Here is a 24,819-nt window from a genome sequence, read left to right as displayed (position 1 = left end):
ACCGATCTTCCCCTATATATCATGCATGGTCAAAGAGGTGACAGAGCTACCACTGGACTGAGCTGTTAAAGTGGTAGTAAACCCAGAAGCAAACATTTATTATATTGCAGCTTACCATTTCCTAAATGTGATGGCGGCATTCGTTTTTTTTAAGCTTTCATTCTTTGATTTTCATGTGGTGATCCAGTAAGTCTGCCGTTTTTCAAAAGAACAATTTCTCCAGCAGACTGTACCAGTTATAGAAATAAGACAAACAATTTAACACTAGCAGGGGTGCTTACAATGATCAGATTTCATCTTACACCTTTATCCCAAAAGGAAAAAAAAACTTGCTTGCTGTAACTGTTTTTAAAGTGTTAGCTACAGTTTGGCTTAAATTTGTTAGTGTGTTTAAATCTGCTAACACAGATTCGGCCCCATGGGGCCACGAGAGCATCTGGAGTGTCCACCAGAAGAGCCTCTGACTCTGCTAGAAACCTCAGTGCCATTTTTTTCACTCCTAAAATGCATACGCATAGAGGGCCCACCGGAGGATGCTGGCTACTGTCAGGGCTGCCAACACACTCTTCGTTCTGCCCTGATTGGCATAGACCACCGCCGTGGCATCGTCTGACTGGATCCATACCCGGAGCCCTCAAAGTCGACCTCCATGATCCACACATAATCTGATCACTCGAAGTCCCAGGATATCGAACAGCAGTCTGGATTCCTCCAGTGTCCAACGACCCTGAGCAGAACCCAGTCCCAGGACACCACCCCACCCAGATAGACTGGCATTGTTGGTTACCAATATCCAATACAAGGGGAGAAAGGATGTGCCCTGCTGAAATCCCAGGAAGCGAAGCCAATAGACCAGGGACACCCGGTTTTCTGGCTCGGCCGAATCTGATAGCCCAGAGACCTTGGGCACCTTAAGCCAGGATCTCCCCTGAAAGGAGCTTGTATGGAACTGCGCAAATTGAACACCTCAAATGTAGATACCATCAGGCCTAACACCCACCTGCAGGACCACAGGGAGGCCCACCTGCAAGATAACAGTAGTTAAAACGCAGCCTGCAACTTCTGGAGTTTGTGCAGAGGAAGAAACACTCTGGCCAGAGATGAAACCAGAGTCAGACCCAGATAATCCAATTTTCTGGAAGGAGCCAGAGCAGACTTCAGGTAGTATAGAGGCCAACTGAAAACTGAGGTCTGTATAGCGAGCTACGTTGCCCCTCAGGGTAGCCGAGGACTCTACTTGCAGAAGAAGATAGTCCAAGCAGCCCAGGACCGCAATCCCTCACTTACGGAAGCATGCCAGGACTGGGGCCAACACCTTTGCGAGTATGCGAGGGGTGGAGGCGAGACCAAAAGTCAACACCGCAAGCTGAAAATGCTCTTTTCCCCCAGCAAAATGGAGGAAGTGTTGGGCACATATTGGAGAGCGTAAATAAGCACCTGTAATTTTGCAGAAGCCCGAAAGTCCCCATGATGAAGGGATGCCACCACCGTGTGGATTAATTCCACTCTGTACCCACTGTACCCAAGCATACACTGAAGCAACAGCCCCAAGGGGAACTGCCAACAGTCCAGTGACAGATGCCAATTGAAAGGAAAAAAACCTTTTTGGGGTTCAAGGTCGGAACACTAGGACATAGGTGAGGGTGCGCCTTCATGCTGAAGGGGTCCTGTCTGTGGGTCTAGGGAGCCCCGCTCTCATCTCGCCAGACCAGGTCCATTGCATGCCAAGAAGACGGACTGCATCCGCTATGAGGCCCTTTTCCCTCATTTTAGACTGTGGAAGACATTGACACTTCCCTTCTGTGAGGCTTGTAACAATGTCATCCAGGGTAGCCCCAAATAACTGCCTTGAAATGGTAACCTAGTCAGAGATTTTTTAGAAGCCCAGTCCGCAGACCAACACTTAAGCCCCGATACATGTCTAAGCACCACTGCAAAAACAGAGAGCTTAGCAACCAAGGGAACTGCGACCAAGAGGCATTGCATACAAACTGCAGCCCCCAGAGCAACTTGTCCACCAACTCAACAAAAGCAGAGAGAATCTGCTCCCCCTTCAGGTATGTTAGCTGGATCCTTAAAAGCCGGAGACTCCTCCCAGAATTATAGTCGTCTTGCGCACCCTAGAGACAAGGGATCCACTACTGGTGGAACAGTCCACTCCTTAAGGATCCCACAAAGGGGTACCTCACAGCAAAGCATCTTCGGAACCACAAAGGGACGCTCTGGACACTCCCAGTCTTTAAAAAACATCCCAAAATAGGATGGAGAAGGGAACGCTTTTGCCATGCGAGACAGTTTATGAGTGCCAAAGGGACCGGCAACACAGCTGCATCCTCCATCTTTAAAGTTTCCCGTACAGATGTATTAAGGGAAGCAACCTGCACCTTCTTGTGCCCCACTGCAGTTGTGGAGGAACAACTTCACTAACTGACAGGTCAGGGAGTGTGGCCACCAACCCCGCAAGGTGAGCCGCATCCACAATGGCGGAGCCAGACATAGGATCAGTCGAGAACAACGAGGCAGGGGAGGGTGCCATTTACTAGCCTATATGCCCAGACGGCACACAAAGAACACATGGAGGCCGCTGACTGAGACCTCCGGCGCCATAGGCCCCCGCACAGGAGCGTCGCCGAGGTCCCACACAGGGGGCGCTGACCCAGGCTCCTCACAAGGAGCACTGGCTGAGACCCTGCGCTGGGGCACCTACTAATACCCCACACAGGGGACACCACTGGGCCCTTCACAGGGGGCACTGGCTTAGGCCCCTCATGGGGGGCATCCCCTGTCCAGTAGTGCTATGTCACGGCCGACCTGCACGCTCTTGCTGGCCAGACTGGAGAGACCACTGGATCTTAATGTCCAGCCCGTCGCCCAGTCTGGCAGTTGATTGTAGATCTCACAGGAAAAAATCCAAGAGAAAAAAATTAGTTTAAAAACCAAAAACAAAAAATTGCAAGGACCAGAGATCCCAGCATGGAACTAGGTCCTTACTTCTGACTAGGCAGAAAAAAACTGAAGGCCTATAGCAAAGAGAGGGTGTATATCACCTAGGACTGCCAACAAGCGTAGCCAAGTCTATTTCTGTCTAGTGTCCTACTCCTGTTGGGGGGCGATATAACCCTATGGTTCTTAATATGGAAGCGCTGTGTCTGTCAATGAACGAATGATATATACTGTTCTTTTTGGTTTTGTGTTTAATACCGCTTTAAGACCCAATACAGATTTTTTTTTTTTATTGTACTCCTACTTATAGTTAATGTTTAATGTTGTTTGTTTTATTGATGGTTTGCTGATGATAGTCGCTGCAAACCTGCCTGACATCCACCTACCTTCCAAAGATGAAGGCAACATCATCGGGTTTACCTTCTTTATGATGCTCCTTGTATTAAGAACGTATTGGTTGACAGTGTTTTGTTTCTATATCCTGTATGATTCTCTTTACAATGTTTACTCTTTCCTTTCCCCTTATCTCCCGAGCCTTGAAGCACATCCCTCCTGCATGCCTTTGTTTACCTTGGGGGGGGGGGGGGGGGTGACAACTCATATGACTTTTCAATATGTCACTGAAGTTGTTATCTTTGAATGTACAGGGACTCAATTCCCCAAATAAGAGAACAAAAGCATTTTGCTATTTTCGGTCAAATCAGGCAGACATTTGACATATGTAACTTGACAATGAGTATATTTATCTTGTTATCATATTATGGCCCATATACCAGACAACAACATTTCTTTATCCACCTTAGTAATTTGATCCATGTGCACCTCAAAGGTACTCTTATCCTCTGTGGTGACTCCAACACAGTGTTCCATCCTACTTTAGATACAAAAGCCACCTTTATGCCTGCATTGTCACCAGAGGCTGACAATTCCCCCCTTCCCACAGCCTTCCCCTGAACTGTTTCTGCCATCACACCTTATTGGATTGCTTGAAGGGAATTACACCTATAGTATATAAACTATTTAAATCATTCCCAATCCCAGATCTTGGGCTTGAGGATGTTCATAACTGGCACAACCTGTGTCTATCAGAGCAATCTGAGAAACAACTAATTTTTAATTATAGGAAACAAACCAGATACTCTTGGGCAATTGACTTAGAAATACTACATGAAGTTTTAAACCTATTTGATTAAATATAAAAAGATATTGGCCTTAAAGCCAACCCTGATCAAGTATTGCAGGAATTTTTTTATTTCCCTATGCAAATTGCACAACCTTTGACATGTACCCAGAGGCATAGTCACTTGCCTGAATGTCCATCTGACCAGGCGGCAGCTGCTGAAGACACCAACAGCTCTGAAGGAATTGGGTCTAATGAAAAGGGGAGGAACCTTTTCCCGTAAGTGTGTAGGCCCTGGAAATTATTGGCTGATTTACCTTTCAATGGTGGAGTGGGAGGCAGGGTGTACTCCAAGAGGGTTCATGGGCAAAGAAGTCCTTCCATGTGCAATGGTAAATCTTACAGGAGTTGGATATCCTTCCTCTGAGTAAGGTGGAAATGACAGAGTCAGAGATACCTCCTTAAAGTCAATGACTGAGAAGCAAGATGGAACAGGGGTCCTTGGGACAGTAAATTCAGTCTGGGCCAAGGCTCGTCCACCAGTAGTCTGAGTATGTCGGTGTACCATGTTCTTCTCAGCCAATGTTTTGCAATGAGAATCAAACACTTTCTTCCTCTAACTATTGTAGCAGTCTAGGGATGATCTTGTTTGGATGGAAGGACAAAACCAGTTGGAATGGAGTACAAGGAATCATCAGAGCATCTACTGTAAAGGCTAGAACAAATTTGAACACATTTGTTCAGTTTTGTTGTTGAACCACATCTGGTTTTCCTCCCATTTGACATATTTTGGAAACCTCTGGATTTAGAGACTATTTCCCTGGCTCAAGGCATTGACGGCACAGAAATTCAGCCTGCCAAATGTTCACTCCCAGAATGGGACTGGCCAGGGTATTGAAATGTAAGTTTCTGCTCATGAGAGTATTAAACTAATTTCTGTCAGGACTGCTAGGCCTCTTCTGCCCTCTTAATGGCTAATTAATGTCCCTGTCGTGGCGTTGTCTGATTGAACTTTGAATAGATGAACTTGTAAAAGGAAGGTCCAATATTGTACAGGCAGTCTGATGGCTCTCAATTCCAGGATGTTAACGGGTAATCGTGACTCCTGTGGGGACCATGTCCCCTGAACAGTCAAGGAGTAGTAAACTCCTCCCAGCCTGAAGAGCTCGCATCTGTCATTACCAATTACCAAACCTTGTAAAGGAAAGACTTTCCCAATGCTAGGGCGGGTTTGTAGAGCTACCTTATTAGGAAGATTTTTGCTTGACTTGACAGATAGCATTTGAATGGGACTTGTTTGTTTCACATCTTTAGGATGTTGGATTAAAAGGGGTCTGGAGTAAATTTGAGCAGAGGGAACTGCATCAATGGAGGCCACCATTAGGTGCAGAATCCTCACAGAGAAGCCAATTTAGGGGTGTCATTTTGACCTTAAGGTCCACAAGCCAGACCTTAACTACTTCCCATCCGGCCAATGTACATATATATTCAGGAACGTCCTTCAGAAGGAGGGGGATCGTGCACGGACACGGCGCATCTCCGATCGGCAGGAGGGCTCTGTGATAGGCCCTCCTGTTCACATGATGGCTATATCCAATCACAGCTGTCATGTGATGTAAACAGCTGGTTGCTAGGCAATCCGCTCTCCTCTCACACGGAAGTTGTCGCTGAAGAGAGGAGAGCGGATCGCTGCAGCCGGCTGGCGAGTTGTTTTTTACAGCTTTTTACTCACTGATCACCAGTCTAATGTAAACACAAATGTGAAACACACATGTCCCCAAAACACACATGTCCCCACACAATGTCCCCACACAATGTCCCTAAGACACACGTACCCAAATAATAAAAACACCTGCCCCCCACATATGTCCCACTATAATCACATGTCCCAATGATTATCTGCACACATATGTCTGTGATCACCTGCGCACAGCTGTACATGATCATTTGCGTACATATGTCCGTGATCACACAAACCAATTATTATACACTTAACAGATTTTTTTTTTTTTTTAACAAAAACATGTAGCAGAATACATTTTGGCTTAAATTTATGACAAAATTTGATTTTATTGGATTTCTTTTAAAATAGAAAGAAGAAAATATTGTTTTTTTCCAAATTTCCACTCTTTTTTCGCTTAAATCGCAAAAAAATTAAAAATGGAGTCATGAATAAATACCACCAAAATAAAGCTGCTTGTGCGAACAAAATGATAAAAATTTGGGTACAGCGTAGCATGACTGCACAATTGTCATGGAAAGTGTGAGAGCGCTGAAAGCTGAAAAATGGTCTGGGAAGGAAGGGGGCGAAAGTGCCCTGTATTTTAGTGGTTAAGGAAGCAACTTGTCCCTGATAAAGGACAATTCTGGCTTGGACTGAGTTCAAAATTAAATCCAGGTACCGCAGACAGCGTAACAGTTGACGTTAGAAAGTTGGCTATTCAGTCAAAAGTTTGAAGGACTTGGGCGGTCTCTTAGACATTGGTAGAAAAGGTCCTGGCCAAAGAGTCCTTTAGCAAGTGGTAACTTAAGACATGAATGCCTTGGGTTTGTAGAAGAGTCAGAAGCAAAGCAAGAACTTTTGTGAACAATCTGGGAGAAGAGGAGAGCCTGAATGGCAGTGTCACAAACTGGAAATTCTGGTCTCCACAGCAAAATGCTGAAAGCACTAGGTGCAATGAAAAATGGAAATATGCAGATTGGCATCTTGTTTGTCAACTGGTGCAAGAGAATCCCCATGTCTGAGAGAAGCATTGACAGATCTTGTGGATTCCATCCACAATTTTGGCACACAAAAAATTCACAAGTTCAGTATTGTGCATATGCCAACAGACTCCCCCAATACCAAAGAGTGGGGGTGCCCCTTCATTGGCAAGAGGGCTTCTGTAAAGGCTATGTGTGCCAGGGCTTGTGATGAAAGCCTTGGTTTTGAGGCTGATGCCTGGGGAGAGTGGAAAGATCCCTTTCTTTAAGAGGAGGTAGAAGCTGAAAGAGTAAAATACTTTTACTTATGGGATAGGAGTTCCTTAACCCTAGTAACTCCTTTGATTCATTTGGGATGAATGTTTCTTACAAGTATGTTCAGCAGACCAAGCTCTTAGCCACAAAATCCTGCACAGAGATGAGAGAAATTCTTGTGACTTGTGGAATTACTTTTTGAATAGCCTCTCAATGCATCACAACACCAAAAATGCAAAAAACTTTTTTGTTGTAGTGCACTGGATACAGCATATTCCTTGTGAGGGGCTGCCTTGTGGGTGCACTGCCCATTATTGTATAACGCACTAGGGTGCTATTCACAATGAACAGCACCACAATGTACCTTACTTCAAGGCATGCACTCTTGCCTCCTTGCACTCCTACATTCTTAGGCCCCATTGACACCTGCACATTTTAGGTGTGGTGCATTATAAAAAAAATTCTGCTGAATCTTTGATGTGATTTTACAAACATGCCCATTATATAGAGCTGCTCAATGGTAACATGCCTAAAAGACATGTAAACAGTGCCTAATATGCATCACGCAAATATGAAGTAGCCCTAGCAATCCAGATGCTCACCGAAAACCCAAGTGCCTGATCCTGCCAGGAAGCAGACACTGCACAGTGCACACAGGTAATCATATTTCCTGGTTTGCAGCTGCACAGATTGGGAAATGTCTCACTGCCTGTGATTAACCGTGTGCAGTGTCGGCTTCCTGGTGGGATCGGGCATGTGGGATTTCGAACACGCCAAAGCCCATCTCTAATGAGCAACAACATTTATGGAGGTCTGGAAATGAGAACAAATGTGACTGCGAAGACTATGGCAGTCTGGGAAACAAAAGTTTGTGGGTATGGTTGCCATCTCATCCCTTTAAACCCAAACACATAATAATTACATAGGTTCTGTGGCTGATTAAGGTGATTAAGGTGGTAATTAAACTCACTTAGTGCCTTATCTGCATTTAATTAGCCTCAGAACCTGTGTAATTCATATGTGTTTGAGTTTAAAGGGATGAGGTGGCAACTCTAACTGTGGGGTTGATTTACTAAAATAGTTATAAGCTGATTGGCCTACCATACACAGCTGCACCAGATTTTGCACTCTCCAGTTTTAGTAAATCAACCTCTATGTCTGGTGTATAGTAACTAGCCATGGCTGCCTGATTAGATTTAAAAGAGGCATGTATTTCTTTAATATGGCGGTTTCAGGCTTGTCGATTATCATCAGGGCAAGGTAAAAAAAAACTATAGCAAGTGAGGTCATGGTGAAGCATCCCTCTCTAGAATACTACTAATTCTGTCCTTCTAATAAAGAGGGCATTCATATGTTCTCACTCCGATCACAAATTCAAAAGAAAAGTGGCTGGTAAGTGGGGCTGATCAAGTCTTTGCAATATATAGCCCCTGAGCAAATGGATATCAATATAAAATCCTGTGGCTTTTTTCTGAAATTTAAAAACTTTTTTTTTTCATGTGATAACATTTTTTAACATTTACAACACTCATATATGGCAACAGACAAACAGTTATTACCTCTCTCATCCATTCCCGAATTGTTTTATTGGCTTCCTGATGCCACACATTGTGAACGGAGTCTGTCAGAGCCACAGCACTGACCTTACTTTTCACATCAGCTTCACGCTGAATCATCTGTTCGGGAAAGAACAAAAAAAAGGTCTGAGAAACATATGCAAAATGTAGGATATTAATCCAGCTGTGTTATAGATTGAGCAATTATTCAAACGTAGACTTCCTGTGTTTAAACCAACTTTGATGGGGTCCTAGATTAAAAGTTTGTGTAGCTAAAGACTAGCAGAAAACGAGAAAATGACAATGCTGTTTTCTATTATCAATGGGTTGAGAAATGTCCACTTCAGAGGCTTGCATCTAAACCTAACAAAACAATCGTATTACCGCTTCACCAGACAAGGTTTTCAGAGAGTTTTTATTTTTATTGCAACACAGATGACCTTGTTACCTTAGTAAAAGGAAACAAGCAAACACGGTGTGATAGGAACTGCTATACCAGTTTTAATATAGTTTAAACCACATACAAATGCCATACATTCCTGTAGCTGCATTTACATTGCAGTACCTACTGCCATTATTTCTAATTAATAAGAAAAGGAAAGTAAGTATAGCTGTATATAAGACTTATTGATTAGATCAGTGTTTCTCAACCTTTTTTCACCCTTTAAATTTATGGACAGTTTGGAGTCACCTCAGTCTAAAATGTATAAAAACGATTCCAGTCATTTTACATAATGCATCCACACATGTAAACACCCAATATCAGAAGTGATTTATTCTTCCAAAGCAAATGCACCTTTGCACACTGGTACTGACTAGTATTCCAGTGTTTCTTTTCTTCCTCAGTTCCTCTCCATCACTCAGCTAATGTGACCCCAGTGCTAATATAGAGGGACAGGGGAGGGGTAAATAAGGATACTGTGCAGTCAACCAACATCCTCTTTATCAACTGAGGATGTCATTGGTTGTTTGGACGCCGGTGGCAGGGTCGTAATGGTGCACAATGAAAACCTGTGGCTTTGTGTAATTAAAAGGCAGGCTTGACCCACTCGCTGGCTTATGTACAACTTTTGGGCAAAAACTGAAGGCATCCTGGTTTAAAAAAGCTGGATTAGATGTTTAGGACTATTCATTGGGCAGCACGGTGGTGCAGTGGTTAGCACTTTCACCTAGCAGCAGTAGGGTCGTTGGTTCAAATTCCGACCCCGACACCATCTGCCTGAAGTTTGCATGTTCTCCCTGTGCCTGGACGCCGGTGGCAGGGTCGTAATGGTGCACAATGAAAACTGGTGGCTTTGTGTAATTAAAAGGCAGGCTTGACCCACCCGCTGGCTTATGTACAGTTTTTTGGCAATTTGTAGGCATTTTGCCAAGGCACCCCTGAAGAAAACTGAAGGCATCCTAGTTGAAAAAAAGCTGGATTAGATGTTTAGGACTATTCATTGGGCAGCACGGTGGTGGTGTGGTTTGCACTTTCACCTAGCAGCGATAGGGTCATTGGTTCAAATTCCGACCACAACACCATCTGCCTGAAGTTTGCATGTTCTCCCTGTGCCTGCGTGGGTTTCCTCCCACACTCCAGACATGCTGGTAGGTTAATCAGATCCTGTCTATAAAAAAATTGGCCCTAGTATGTGTACGTGTTTGTAAGCACATTGAGATCCTTCGGGGTAAATGGCCGCGCTATATCAAGATGCAATTCAACTCAATATTGCTAATAAATCACTTCTAGAGTTTATTGTCATATAAAAATTGTCACACAGAAAATGCGATTTTCCAGGGATATTTACAAAATGAAACAACCTGTTCCTCCCAATAAAACAGAAGTGAGGGAAAATTTTCCAATGGTGACACCTGTGCCAGTTGTGCCAGTTCACTGAACTGAAGGGAATTTCACCAAACTTTTGAAAATCTTCTCTAATTTCCTTTCGCGTTTTCTACACAGGAAGTGAAGAGAAATCTCCTCACCAGGACAAAGGAAAAAACCTAAAGGTTTTAATTCTTCCCTACACTAAAAAACAAAAACAAACAAAACCCCCATAAAACGTTAACACTTATGCTGATGATCACACAACCAAAACCATTTAGTGCATTTCACATAGAGACAACAGATATTTAACTTCTTTCAGGTAGATGGACCCCATATAACAGTTGGAAAAAAAGGATTATCTACACAATCAATGTGCAGGGCTGTTGCGTAGAATGCAGACCCTGTAAACAAAGTAACAAAAATGTCTGTCCCATGCATGCATGTAAATGATTACAGAGGCACAGTTTTTATTTATTATACAGGATTTATATAGCACCAGTTTGGGCAGTGCAATACAATTCAATACAAGAGGGTTAGGAGGGCTCTGCTCCTGACAGCTTACAATCTAATAGTTTTTAAAACAATAATCAATGAATAACATTATTTAGATTATTTGCAATCTTATCTCTTTTAAAGGTATATACTGTATTATAGGAACTTGTATTAAGATAAATATTTGAAGTAGTCAGCAATGGCAGTCTACATATTTTCACAGTACAGCTTTCTTTTTAGTGGGCAACTTACAAACCAGTCAGGAAAACCTGGCAAGTCATACTGTATACTAGATATACAGTACAGTACTTTAATAACTATTTTTGTCCACTAGTTTACAAAGGGGCAAGGTGTCAAAGAAAAAAAGCTGTAAAAAGTGATTTAAAAAAACTATATAAAAACAAGGAAAGAACATTGAAATATGGTAATAAAGAAGAAAATGGCAGAAAAAAATTAAATAAAAAATCAGCCACCACAAAGGAACTGCTTAATTTTTTTTTAAAAAGCGGTCTTAAAGGAAACCCCAATAACCGCCATTCCAGCAATACAGCTTTAAATTTGCCTATGTTCCTTCTGTACTCCACACAGAGGGTTTATAAGCTAATGCCCTGTACACACCGGCAGATTTTCCATCGGAAAAAACTTGGATTTTTTTTCGGACGGAATGCTTCTCAAACTTGGCTTGCATACACACGGTCACACAAAAGTTCTCTGACCTTTCGACCGTCAAGAATGCGGTGACGTACAACACTACGATGAGCAGAGAAAATGAAGTTCATTGCTTCTGAGCAAATTGTTTCCGAGCATGTGTAGGAATTTTGCACGTCAGAATTGGTACAGACGATTGAAATTTACGATCAGAACTTTTTCCGACTGAAAAATAGAGAACCTGCTCTCAATCTTTTGCTGGCTGGAATTCTGCCAGCAAAAGTCTGATGGAGCATACACATGGTCGGAAATTCTGACCAAAAGCTCACATCCGACTTTTGCTGGCAGAATTTCTGATTGTGTGTATGGGGCTGAGGCTGCTGGGAAAATTGTAGCATCCAGGCTGTCAGAAACAACCCACTGTAGTCCTCTGGGCTCTAGAGTCATCATGATAGCACCAGAATCACAAGTGAGCATTATGGGTAGTGGTTTGCAGGCTAATGTAGTCCACTTCCTACCACTGATTATTCAGCCAGCTGCCAACATTATTTCCAAGGACTCGTAATAGAATTGTGGTGTAGCAAGATGCAGCTAAGTCAACAATCAAGCCTCATACACACGATCGGATTGTTGGCCAACAAAACCATGTCCTTTTGTCCCAAACTTATCTTGCATACACACGGCCACACAATTGTTGGCCAACAGTTACCAATGTAGTGACGTGCCACGTTGTTTTTTTAGCTCTTTAGTGCCACCCTTTGGGCTCCTTCTGCTAATTTTGTGTTAGTAGAAGTTTGGTGAGTGTTGATTTGCGCTTTTCAGTTTGTTTCTGAATGGCCAGCCATGTTGTGGAATTGGAGGAGATAACTTTGCCTTGGAGTTATTGCTTTAACATAATTTTTTTGATTGAATAATGATTTGATTTGGTATATTTTTGGATGCACAGAAGGCACTTTTTGGTTAAGTTCTATTGGCAGATAGCATGTTTGTTTTCTTTTTTTAATGCACAATAAAAAATGTTTTGGGGGGGGGAATAAGACTTGGCTATGTGTTTTACTTCAAATTACATTTTGGGAGTAGGCAGTTACAGTTTAAAAAAAATACAATGTAAAATTGACAAGGGACAACAACATAGTTGTATCTTTGGTCTTAAAAACTACAGGACAATGGAACTATTCTTGATATCACTAGGAAAAAAAAGCCTTTGAAAAGTTGTTTGCAACAACGCCATCAGTATCACCAGCAAAGCAGCTTCATTATTATCTCATTAAAGAAGAAGAGAATGTGCGCTGCATTTTGAGATTTCATAATTTTCCGCATCACAAATGTTAATTCTCCATTACGAATGCTAGTTTACAAGACCAACCGCTTCTGGCTCATCCTTGTTTCCGAGCATGCGTGTTTATACTTTGGACTTTTGTCCGACAAACTTGTGTACACGCTCGGAAAATCCGACAACACACATTCGTTCGCGAAAAATTTGAAAACATGCCGACCAACATTTGTCTGCAGAAAATCCCACAACAATTGTCCAATGGTGCGTACAGATGTTTGAATTTACCGCCAACAGCCTGTCATCGAACATTTCCCATCCGATCATGCGTACGGGGCTTAAGGCTCTGTTCACACTGGAATTAAAAGCAGGAGTTTGAAGTGCACTTTTAAAAAGCCTTAAACTCCTACTAAAGCAGTCTACAATTGATAACAGACAGCATAAAGTGCTTTTCACACATCAAAACATGAATTGTTTGCACTGCATTGCTGCTCTTCAAAAATTAAGCTTCATGTGGAGTTTGGAAGGAGTCGAAGCATTTCAACTTCTTCCATTCATGTCTATGGTAACGCACCGTGAAAACGGCGGCATACGTTTGCTGCTCATTAGGCCTTGTTCACAACAGCACCCTGCGCTATAGTCGAAAGACAGCTGCAGCGCGGGGCTTAATTGTTGGGAGGGCATCCATGGAAGCCCTCCTGAGCAAGTGCAGTCTGTGTGGTGCACTCTGTGATCACTCTGATCTATACAACTCGTGGATCAGAGATCCGAGTAAGGGGTCGATCCCGGCCCATTGCCATGTGATTAGCTGTCAGCCAATGACAGCTGATCACGTGATGTAAACAGAAGCTCGGTAATCAGTATTTTTTTTCCCTTACACTGCCGGCGGGGGAAAAAAGCCAGAGGGACATTTATCCCTCACTTAGAAAGCTGTGGCTGTGCCCACCAGTGTCAGTTGCCAGTACCCACTGTGCCACCTACCAGTGCTCACCAGTGCCACCTACTGGTGCCCACAGTGCTACCCATCAATGCCCACCAGTGCTGACAACCAATGCCACAGATCAGTGCTGCCTATCAGTGTCACCTACCAGTGCCTATCAGTATCACCCATCAGTGCCACCTATCAGTGGCACTTATCAGTACCCTTCAGTGCCAACCATCAGTGCCAACCTATCAGTTCCACCTCATCAGTGCTTATCAGTGCCACCTATCAGTGCCCATTAGTGCTGCCTTATCAGTGCCGCCTGTCAGCGCAGCCCATCAGTACACATCAGTGCAGCCTCATCAAGGCACATCAGTGAAGGAAAAAAATTACCTGTTGCTAAATTTTATAACGAACTATGAAATAGTGTTGTTTCTTTTTTCAAAATTTCGGTCCCCTTCTGTTTTATTTAGAAAAAAATAAAAAAAAACAGCAACAATTAAATACCACCAAAAGAAAGCTCTATCTGTGTGAAAAAATTATAAAAATTTAATTTGTGTAAACTGTAGCATGACACACGTCATTCAAAGAGCGACAGCGCTGAAAGCTGAAAAGTGGTCTGGGCAGGAGGGGGGTTTAAGTGCCCAGTAAGCAAGTGGTTAATGCACATCAAGCACACAGAGGGCGTTTTGGGGAACGTTTCTAAGGAGCATCAAATGTCTCAAACAATGCGCATTAATAATTTAGGCGCATTTGTCCAGCGCCAGTATTTTGGGCATGTGTGAACAAGGCTTAAATCATGTAGGGTTCCCTTCTGACTCCTTCCACCAGGATCTGGAAGTGCGGGGTCCAAGCAGACCTTGTGATGACACAATAAAACAAATTCTAAATCTTGATTTGTAATTTTCTTTATAGTTAGACAAGAAAATGTAGTCTCATGCAGTACAAGAGTTTTAGATCGAAATCATTCTTTCCGGACTCATTCAGACCCAGAAATCAGAAAAGTTTTTCACATGATGCATTCTGATATCATTATTGCTTAAACAGTTATACAGTACACTAAAATTAACAAGCAAACACCTACCACTAGGTTATTATCTGCATAACGTATGCGTTTTGTCTTAACAATAGGGGATTTGACGCATATGCTAAATTGTTCACAACATATGCTAATACTGCATCCACTATAACAAATTAATATAGCGATTTTGAAAAAAAAAATAGCACAAACGACATGCAGTATATTGTAGAATCAATATTTTTTTCATATGCCAAAATAAAGGTTATGTTTTTTCCAGATTTATCCATTTAACGCTAAAGCAGATCTAAAAGTGAACACACACAATCCCGTGATCACAATCACTTGGATGAAATTGTCCTTTAACCCATTCAGCTCCGGAAAGGATTTGTCCCCTTCCTGACCTGGGTATTTTTTGCGATACGGCACTGTGTCACTTTAACTGACAATTGCACGGTCGTGAAATGTTGTACCTAAACAAAATTGATGTCCTTTTTACCCCACAAATAGAGCTTTCTTTTGGTGGTATTTGATCACCTCTGTGGTTTTTATTTTTTGCGCTATAAACATAAAAAGAACGTACATTTTGAAAAAAAAAAACAATATTTTGTACTTTTTGCTATAATAAATATCCAATTAAAAAAAAAAAAATTTTTTTCCTCAGTTTAGGCCGATATGTATTCTTCTACATATTTTTGGTAAAACAAATTGCAAGAAGAGTATATTGATATGAAGCCCCATATAATGCAAGAACATTGCTATGTTTTTTTTTAGAAAGTTTGTGAACACTAATGCTGTGTACACACGATCCGACTATTCGGCGGACAATCCGCCGGACTTTGCAGCAGAGGTCCACCGGACTTTCTGAACGAGCAGACCTGCCTACACACACCACAGGACTGGACTTTTCTGGCAGACTAGGTCTGACAGACAATCCGCCGGATTTTTGACGGAGGTCCGCCGGACTTTTGAAATGAACGGACTTGCTCATTTTGAACGCGACTCCAGGTAGACAGGAATAGCGAAAGAAGTCAATGTCACCGCTTCCATCTGCGAGATTGACACCTCGTGAGCCCTGTCGCCTGGTATGGATTTAAAAGGGGAACCTCTACACCAGAAAAACAGCGTGGGGGTCCCCCCCCAAGTCCATACCAGACCCTTACCTGAGTACGCAGCCCGGCCGGTCAGGAAAGGCGCTGGGTACGAGTGAGGCCCCCTCCTGAACCGTACCAGGCCGCGTGCCGCGTTGTGCGGCGACTTATATAGGCATAAGGAGGCGGGGTCACCAGGTGATGTCACCTGGTGACCCCAGCCCTTATGATGTCAAAGTCCCGGAGGATGATGAGACTGACATCATAAGGGGCGGGGTCACCATGTGACATCGCCCGTGACCCCCACCCCTTATGCCTATATAAGTTGCCACGCAACGCGTCCCTGCCATTACAGATGGAGAGAGCTTTGTGTCAACATCAGAAGAAGAGAAGAAGGGAAGAAGAGGGTGGTGACAGTGACAAGACCTGGCCAATGCTTGTTACAGAGCTGGAAGAAGATAGCGGAGGCCCGGCAGAAGAAGCGAAGAGCGGGACAAGACCCCTGAAGTCAGAAGAAGACCCCCAGATGGCGGCGACAACAAAGGAGAAAGCCAGGCTCCTCTGCTAGAAAAAGAGCAGAAGATAGCGCCAGGCGAGAAGACCCCTGAAGTCGGAAGAAGACCCCCGGAGCGGACTAATAAACTACTTTAAAAACCTGTGTTGTGTGTTTTATTTACTTCTTTCCCCAAGGTGAATGGGTAGGGGTACATCGTACCCCATACTCATTCACATAGGGCGGGGGGCCGGAATCTGGGGGCCTCTTATTAAAGGGGGCTCCCGGATTCCGATAAGCCCCCCGCCCGCAGACCCCAAAAACTAACGGCCAGGGTTGTCGGGAAGAGGCCCTTGTCCTCATCAACATGGGGACAAGTTGCTTTCCCCCAAAGCACCCCCCCATGTTGAGCGCAAGTGGGAGGTTGTCCCCACCCCCTTTCCTGACTGGCCGGGCTGCTTGCTTGGATAAGGGTCTGGTATGGACTTTGGGGGAACCCCCACACCGTTTTTTCGGCGTAGGGGTTCCCCTTTAAATCCATACCAGGCGACGGGGCTCACGAGGTGTCAATCTCGCTTCTTTCGCTCGTCCCATCTACCTGGAGTCACGTTCAAAATTAACGGACTTTACTCCGTGTGTGGGCAAGTCCGTTCATTTTAAAAGTCCAGCGGACTAGCACACAGACGGGTGGATTGTCCGCCGGACTGCTGAGTCCGGCAGACAATTTTGAGTCAATACTTCTTTCCAAGTCCGCTGGACTTTTGGGAAGAAAAAGTCCACCAGAGCCCACACACGGGCGTATTATCTGGCGGACTCTGGTCCGCTGGATAGTCCGATTGTGTGTACGCAGCATAAGGAACTTTATGTATTTTTTCTTAAAGTGATATTAAAGTCTTGTTTTTTTTTGGTTTAAAAATAACACACATATAATACTTACCTGCTCTTTGTAGTGGTTTTGCACAGAGCAGCCCAGATCCCCTACTAGGGTCCCCTATCAGAGCTCCTGGTCTCTCCCTACTGTTGGGGGCTCCCGCAGTAATCAGCTTGCTATGGGGGCACCCAAGTTGAGACGTTGCTCTAAGTGTCCATTCAGACACAGAGCCGTGGCACAGCCCCGCATTTCCTCCCCCCATCTCTCTCTTCTCATTGTCTCACTGACGTCGATTAACAGCAGCGGGAGCCAAGGGCGCACCCCTGCTGTCTTAGCCAATGAGGAGGGAGAGCCCCAGACAGCAAGGCTCTCATGCATCATCACTGGATCTGCCTTTAGAACCACTTTGTGTAATTCTCTAGTGCAGATCAAGTGCATGCATTGCGATAGATGTACAATGTATGCATTGGTGCACTGTGGTGGTAATAATTTTGAATGCCACCCAAATGCAGTTGCACTGCAATGCACCACAATACACTAACACATAACCAAGTGTTGCAATCCACTTTCAAAACAGTACAGAAGTAATTTAGGGTTCATTGTGGTGCATTAGAAAATATATTGCAAATGAATGGCATGCCTTAATGCAATGCACATTAAAGCATTACTTTAATGTGCATGCATTAAATACAATGTGCCATAGTATGCCCTAGGTCCTATTCACATTTCGCATTGCTGGAACTCACGTTCCCGCTTGCGATTTAGTGTGGGCCGATTTTCATGTGATTCCACATGTCATGCATTTTTACACTTGCATTTTGCTGCAATTCTCGAGAGTTTTTTCACACAATAGTGGCAAAAATCGCACTGCGTTTGAGGTGCCATTAAGGATGAATGACACCCAGATGCACATTGAGCGTTTAACTGAAATTTAAGTGCATTTCGGAATTGTGGACAGAATTGCATCTATTCTACCCACAACTCCTAATTGCCTAAGTGTGAGTGGGACCTTACCCAAGAAGACAGCCAGAGCTCTAAAGGCATTATAAACCTTCCTACCTTGTGTTTCTCGCTGGAATAAGATGAGCATTGATCATGCAACTTAATAATGGAATTTAATGCCATTTGCACACAGCCTATAGTTAATAGAGTAATCATTACAATCCAGTATAAGAAATTTCTATTCAAACATAAGGAATGTCACAGGGCCCTTCACAGGTTAATGCATAACCTCTGTCTGTAGTCTAAGAACTTACACTTTCTGTGAAGAAACTACAAATCCCACAAAACCACCCAGTCTAGTGTTCTACAGTTAGGTGGATTAATGAATGCACATAGGGGAATCAATCAGCCACGATACTACAAACTGCAGCAACATCATGTGAGCCCATCATTAAAAGGTACATAATCTGTATGTTAACGTGGTTGCAAAGGCTAAAGTCTTTTTTTTTATTTTTACCTTAATGCATTCTCTGCTTTAACTGGTTCCCAACCGGCGCGCGCCGATGTACGTCGGCAAAATGGCACGGACAGGCAAATGGGCGTACAGGTACACCCCTTTAAATTTGCTGCCGTGCCGGCCTGGGACCTCTGTGAGTCGGGTCGCAGGTCCCGTGGACTCGATCGCCGTGGGGATACCTGCGATCATCTCACGGGAAGGAAGAATGGGGAGATGCTAATGTAAACAAGCATCTCCTCGTTCTGCCCCGTGATCAGGAGCAGAGATCAGTGATGTGTCACATGTAGCCACGCCCCCCCACAGTTAGAAACACGCCCCAGGACACACTTAACCCTTACCCTGCCCCCTAGTGGTTAACCCCTCCACTGCCATTTACACAGGAATCAGTGCATTTGTATAGCACTGATTGCTATATAAATGACAATGGTCCCAAAAATGTGTCAAAAATGTCCAACGTGTCCACCATAATGTCGCAGTCACGATAAAAATCGCAGATCCCCGCCATTACTAAAAATATTAATAAAAATGCCATACAACTATCCCCTATTTTGTAAACACTAACTTTTGCGCAAACCACTCAAAGAATGCATTTTTTTTCAAAAGTGACGCTCTTTTTTTGTTTATAGCGCAAAAAATAAAAACTGCAGGGGTGATCAAATACCACCAAAAGAAAGCTCTATTTGTGGGGGGAAAAAGGACGTCAATTTTGTTTGGGAGTCATGTCGCACGACCACGCAATTATCAGTTAAAGCGACGCAGTGCCGAATCGCAAAAAGTGCTCTGGTCAGGAAGGGGGTAAAATCTTCCGGTGCTAAAGCGGTTAAAGTGAAATACATTTCATGTTTTGCTTCTCCAGCACCCCCAAAATACGTACCCGAGTCTGATCTTGATCCAGCGCTGTACCCGGGAGCAGCAGAGTTGCTATCTCTCTTTCCACACTGCTGTCAATCACAGCCTGTGAGGAGAGAGAGGCTGGCCTCAATGTCTGTGTCTATATACAGGCAGCACAGCTCAGGATTGAGCCCACAGATGTGCCACAATGGGAAGTGGTTTCTGATAGTGGCACACAGAGAAGAGGAGGATCGGGGCAGGATGGTACAAAACAATTGCACCATTGCATGCAAGTATAAACATGTTTGTTATAAAAAAAATAGCCAATACCATCACTTTAATTAGGAGATTGTTGTCTGTGAAATTTCCCATTTTCTTCAGATCAGGAGACACATTAGTCACATTCAACCTCAATATTAAAGACATTTCGTAGCTTCTCCAAGCCACTTCTTTAAATTTAAAAAGCCTTAGGAAGATACTCCAGCATTCACATCTATACAGGTAGCACCAACACCTTGATTCAATCACTGTGGAATGTGTTAGGGTAGATATTGATTGTTCAAGAACAGAATGGGAGGTGTGAAAGCACTCTGTTCTAGTTACATAATCTCATCCAGGTGCTTTCGGGTGAGAGCCTATGTAGTATCTAAAGGGAAACGCTAGACAGAAAGCTCTGGCTGTCCTCCACCTTGGATAAGGTACGAAACGTGTTCAACATTACAGCAGAAATACAGTTGTGGGCAAGTAACTGCTAACAGTCCTTTAAGGATCAATAATGAACCAACACAAAGATACACAAACTAACTTCAGAGCAATGTAACACTGATGCTTCTAGTCAGTTTTTTTCTTCTTCAAAGTTAACAACCTTTTAACTAATTTCCTTTGCAGTAAAGTTTTTTTACACAATGTTATCACAGTCCCTGACCATAAGACTACACTACATGGAATGACATCTGTGTGATTTGATAATTGTTATCCACAGGAAGTTCAGCCAATGACTTCCTGCAGCTGAAAGACTTCTGCTCAGATAAGATACAAACATGAAATCTCTGGAAGTAATGAGGAGGAGATACACCATTGTTTCCTCTATGGAATCCACAGCCATGGAATCCCATTGTGTACAATGGAACTGTTGCAGTATAGCAAACCAGCACATTCATTCTGACATTCATATATTCAGATATATCCCAGTTATGATTGTACAGTAACAGAACGGTAGCTAAAATGCAACAGAACCAGTATATATTTCAGAAATATATACTACACTAATTGGACATCTTCTTAAGCTAAGCACACACTATCATTTGTTTTCCATTCAACCCAGCGTGCTGAACATATAAAATCGGAGGAGCTCAAAAGGAGATTGGTGTACTTTCCAGGGGGCCTGACCAATCCATCAGTTTCTGTTGAACCAGTCAATACTTGGACCATGTGTACAGGGCTTTACAAGTGTGTACATGAAAAGATGGCCATAAACAGACTATTTGCCATAACGTTTTTAAAACCACTTCAGCCCCAGAAGGATTTACCCCCTTCCTGACCAGGCCCTTTTTTGCGACACGGCACCGAATCGCTTTAACTGACAATTGCGTGGTCATGCGAAGTTGTACCCAAACCAAACTTACGTCCTTTTTTCCCCTCAAATAGAGCTTTATTTTGGTGGTATTTGATCACCTCTGCTGTTTTTATTTTTGCGCTGTAAACAAAAAAAGAGCGACAATTTTGAATTTTGTACTTTTATATCCCTATAAATATCCCCAAATTAAAAATAAATAAATAAATGTTTTTTCCTCAGTATAGGCCAATATGTATTCTTCATATTCATACATATTTTTGGTAAACAATATTGCAATAAGCGTATATTGATTGGTTTGCGCAAAAGTTAGAGCTATAAATAGCCATTGATTACTGTATAACTGTCACAAGCAGGAAAGGAGTTAACACTAGGGGGTGATCAAGGGGTTACTGTATTCCATAGGTGTGTTCTAACTGTAGGGGGGTGGGACTGACTAGGGGAGAAGACCAATTGGTGTTCATACTTAGTATGAACACACGATCTGTCTCCTCTCCCCTGTGAGAACGGGTGCCCGGCGGGTGCCCAGCAGTCAGGTGGGCGCGCCTGCTGTTACATCTTAAAGGAGCAAACTACGGCGATTTGAGCAGCCATGCCAATCTGTCGCAGTATAACTGCGGCGGCTGGTCGGCCAGTGGTTAAGCATTTTTTTGTCCAATGCAACCACAACTTGAGTTGCCAGTGAAATATGGTTTTATTTACAGCATGCTTGGAACAAGTTTATGTTTTCCCATATCTTATCTTCACCTACATACTCATCCTACAAACACAACCCATATTTGGCTCATTTGATATGGCTTAGCACACAGGAGCATCAGGTGCTCGTGTTTCAGCACCGTCATAGTCAAACTAGAGGCCAGCCAAGGAAGCATATGAGAAGAGTGGGTAGCATCAAAGTCTGTCAGAAACTGCAGCAAACACTTTACAAGCACCTGTGTATGTTGATCATTTCTGCGCCCTTAAGACTGGCCATACTTTATACAATTTTCTTGTACAATTTTTCTTTAGATATACCAAAACCAAACCTAAAACACTTTCACTTTGTATGCAATCAGACAGGGTCTTGCACTACGTAGTTTAAGGTAAATCTAAAGGAAATCCCAAGTGGATCCAACATATCTGAAGAGTATGTAAAGCACCTTATTTTGCAGAGAAATTAAAAATCCACTTAAATGATTATAATTGAGTAATCAAAAACTCTACTAAAGTAAAGGCCTCTTGTTGTGAGGGAGTGATGTCATCTCGGCCATTCCAACGGCCGTATTTCACGAACCCAGAAAGAAGTGAAGATGGAAGCCCTGTCAGCTGGAGGGCCTAGTCTTCAGGTAAGTATTTTATAATGTGCTAATAGCTGATGCATACTAGCACATTATGTTCTTGCAGGGAGAAGATTTTTAGTTTTCTACCGTTTTAATATTTCTTGTTGCCTTGCGCTATTTACATAATTTCTGGTAGCCAAATTTTCCAGTTATAAGCAAATTTACAACAAAAACACATTCTGCTTGCTAAAACTAGTAAGCTGCTGCTGGGATTAGTAATTATTAAAAACGATCATCCACAGAAAAATGATTCAACATTTTGTAAATCTAAGTCCACCATTTTTATTACTGGTCTTATTAGTTTAATTGTTCCAAAATCAGCCTGCATACAGGCCAACTCAAACAATGAACAGTGGATGCACAAATGTCCAGTTTCTACTTATTTGCTATATGTCAGGGCTGTTTTTATAACCAGTTTAGCAAAACTGAAATACATACATTCCGAAAATATTATATTTCTATGTGTCCAGCACCCATGAGATCCACTGCTTTAACACACAAAATAAAGTTTAGAATTGTTAAATGGAAAACAGATAATATTGTCTGAAGGTAGTCAGCATAGTTAGGTTTAATGTTTCTGCTGCATTCAACGTGATCCACATGCCAATTCCCCAAGCATATTTGTTCCCTGTGTAACAAAACTGATACCATTCTGCAATATCACTTTATTTACTTTCCCCTGCCCCAACACATGGAAAGCACAGACTTGCAGGTTATCTATGCTCAGTAGGTATGGTGCTATCCACATAGCAATATGTGAACATCAATCTTCCTACAGCTCAAATACAAAATTGGATTGAGAATTTTCAGATCAGCAGAACTCTGAGCCATGTTTAACACAAACACAAAGCCAAGTGATGAGCAAGATTACAAGGGAAGGTACCCAGCAATGAGCTCTGCACATCACAGATGGATATGGAGCTTTAAAGCAAGGTTATTTAAACACAGACAGCTGGATTTCCACTGCCTCAACAGGATAACACAATATTCACTTTTCCTGCACTTTGAAGGCGCAACCTTAGTTCTCTATACTTATGTCAAAACCAAAGGAAGGAAAAGCCTTAAAAACAAGTAGTTGTAATGGATAAAGAGTGTCAAAAGATACATTGAGGGTCAATACCATAAAAAAAAACGCCTCGTCGAGCAACAATGACTGAATTTGTTTTTATTGTTTTCAGTTTAAAGGAATAGCAGCAAAAAGTCCCTCTTCCCATGTGCGATAAACAAATAAAGGCATTTGTTATCATGTGTAGCTTATTTGTGAAGCAGTGTTGGAAAGGAAATTATTCATAATAATCTATGATGTTACACTGGTATAACCATCCAACCTGAAGAATCATTTCCGATAACGAACAGAGAACTAAAAAATTCTGGTCCCTAGGTCATCATGGGGGACTGTAACAAGTCGTCTTTCCCTAATGAGGAAACATTCTGCCCATAAGCTCGCCCACTAAGACCAACTTGTTAAAAAAGTTACTTGCCATGCTGCATGGAATTGAGACTTGGCTTCCTGTGCGCTCTGACTTGTGGTCAAATGCCTAATGAAACAGAGGTCAATATGTCACTCATGAAAAAGTAGGTTTCAGTGGAGCTTTAATATTTAATTACATATACATATATATATAAAAAACAATTATCAGTATCCCTAGCTGCTGCAAATCATAGTCACTATGGGGTTTATTTACTAAAGCTAGAGAGGGCAAACTTAGTCACATTTTTGCATAGAAACCAATCAGCTTCTAACCTCAGCTTGCTCAATTAAGCTTTGGCAATAAAACCCAGAAGCTGATTGGTGTCTATGCATTATTGTGACACATTTTGCCCTCTCTAGCTTTAGTAAATAAACCCCATTACCACCAAACAATACAATACAATATCCCAGCACAAAAACAAAGACTGAACGGTTTCAACCAATTTGAGTGAAATAGAGGGTATTCTTGAATACAACTGCAAAAAAATGGAGGTCTTCAGGTATTGTGTGAATCTGGGCTTCTCATGTGTTCCTGCACCTTTAAAAAGGAAGGGGTCTCCTCCAAGACATACTTGCTTCCAATGTATGTATATTCATTGCCACAGATGTTTTAAGAGGAGAGGTCTCAGACTAGAGGACCCCAATTGTTTTTTTTTTTTCAAATATAATTTTTATTGAACTCCAAGAAAGGGTAAAACCCAGGTGTTGCAGTAATGACATACAATCAAGCGAAATTATAATCTCGTATCATCAGATCACAATAAATCGGTATGTACAATAAATGATTACTATGTTCAATGAACAACATCATAGGAAGAGTTGCGGTTAGCTTGTTCATTAGTGTCTCATACAGTAACAGTGACTAAAGTATAATTACTAAGTAGGGAAACAGACAGGGCTGCCCAATCTTCATTTTCACTTTTTCTTAAATAGAAACAAAAAAGAAGAGAAAAATGAGAAAAAAAAGGGAA

General features: G+C 42.6%; 1 protein-coding gene across 3 annotated transcripts in view; it reads right to left on the bottom strand.

Annotated features, from left to right (window-relative positions):
* ARB2A (ARB2 cotranscriptional regulator A) overlaps positions 1-24,819 on the bottom strand; it is a 793,098-nt gene that overhangs the window by 214,260 nt on the left and 554,019 nt on the right. For all 3 annotated transcript variants that reach the window (XM_077462393.1, XM_077462395.1, XM_077462394.1), the window contains one exon: positions 8,581-8,697. In XM_077462393.1, coding sequence (XP_077318519.1) covers positions 8,581-8,697 — 117 coding nt within the window. The remainder of the gene's footprint in view (positions 1-8,580; positions 8,698-24,819) is intronic.

The sequence above is a fragment of the Lithobates pipiens genome, unplaced genomic scaffold (genome assembly GCF_037356315.1).
Source record: "Lithobates pipiens isolate NorthernLeopardFrog02 unplaced genomic scaffold, aLitPip1_a1.2 Scaffold_3, whole genome shotgun sequence".
NCBI classification, from domain to species: domain Eukaryota; kingdom Metazoa; phylum Chordata; class Amphibia; order Anura; family Ranidae; genus Lithobates; species Lithobates pipiens.
Note: the sequence above shows the minus strand (reverse complement) of the source record. Positions and strands in the feature narration are given on the sequence as shown.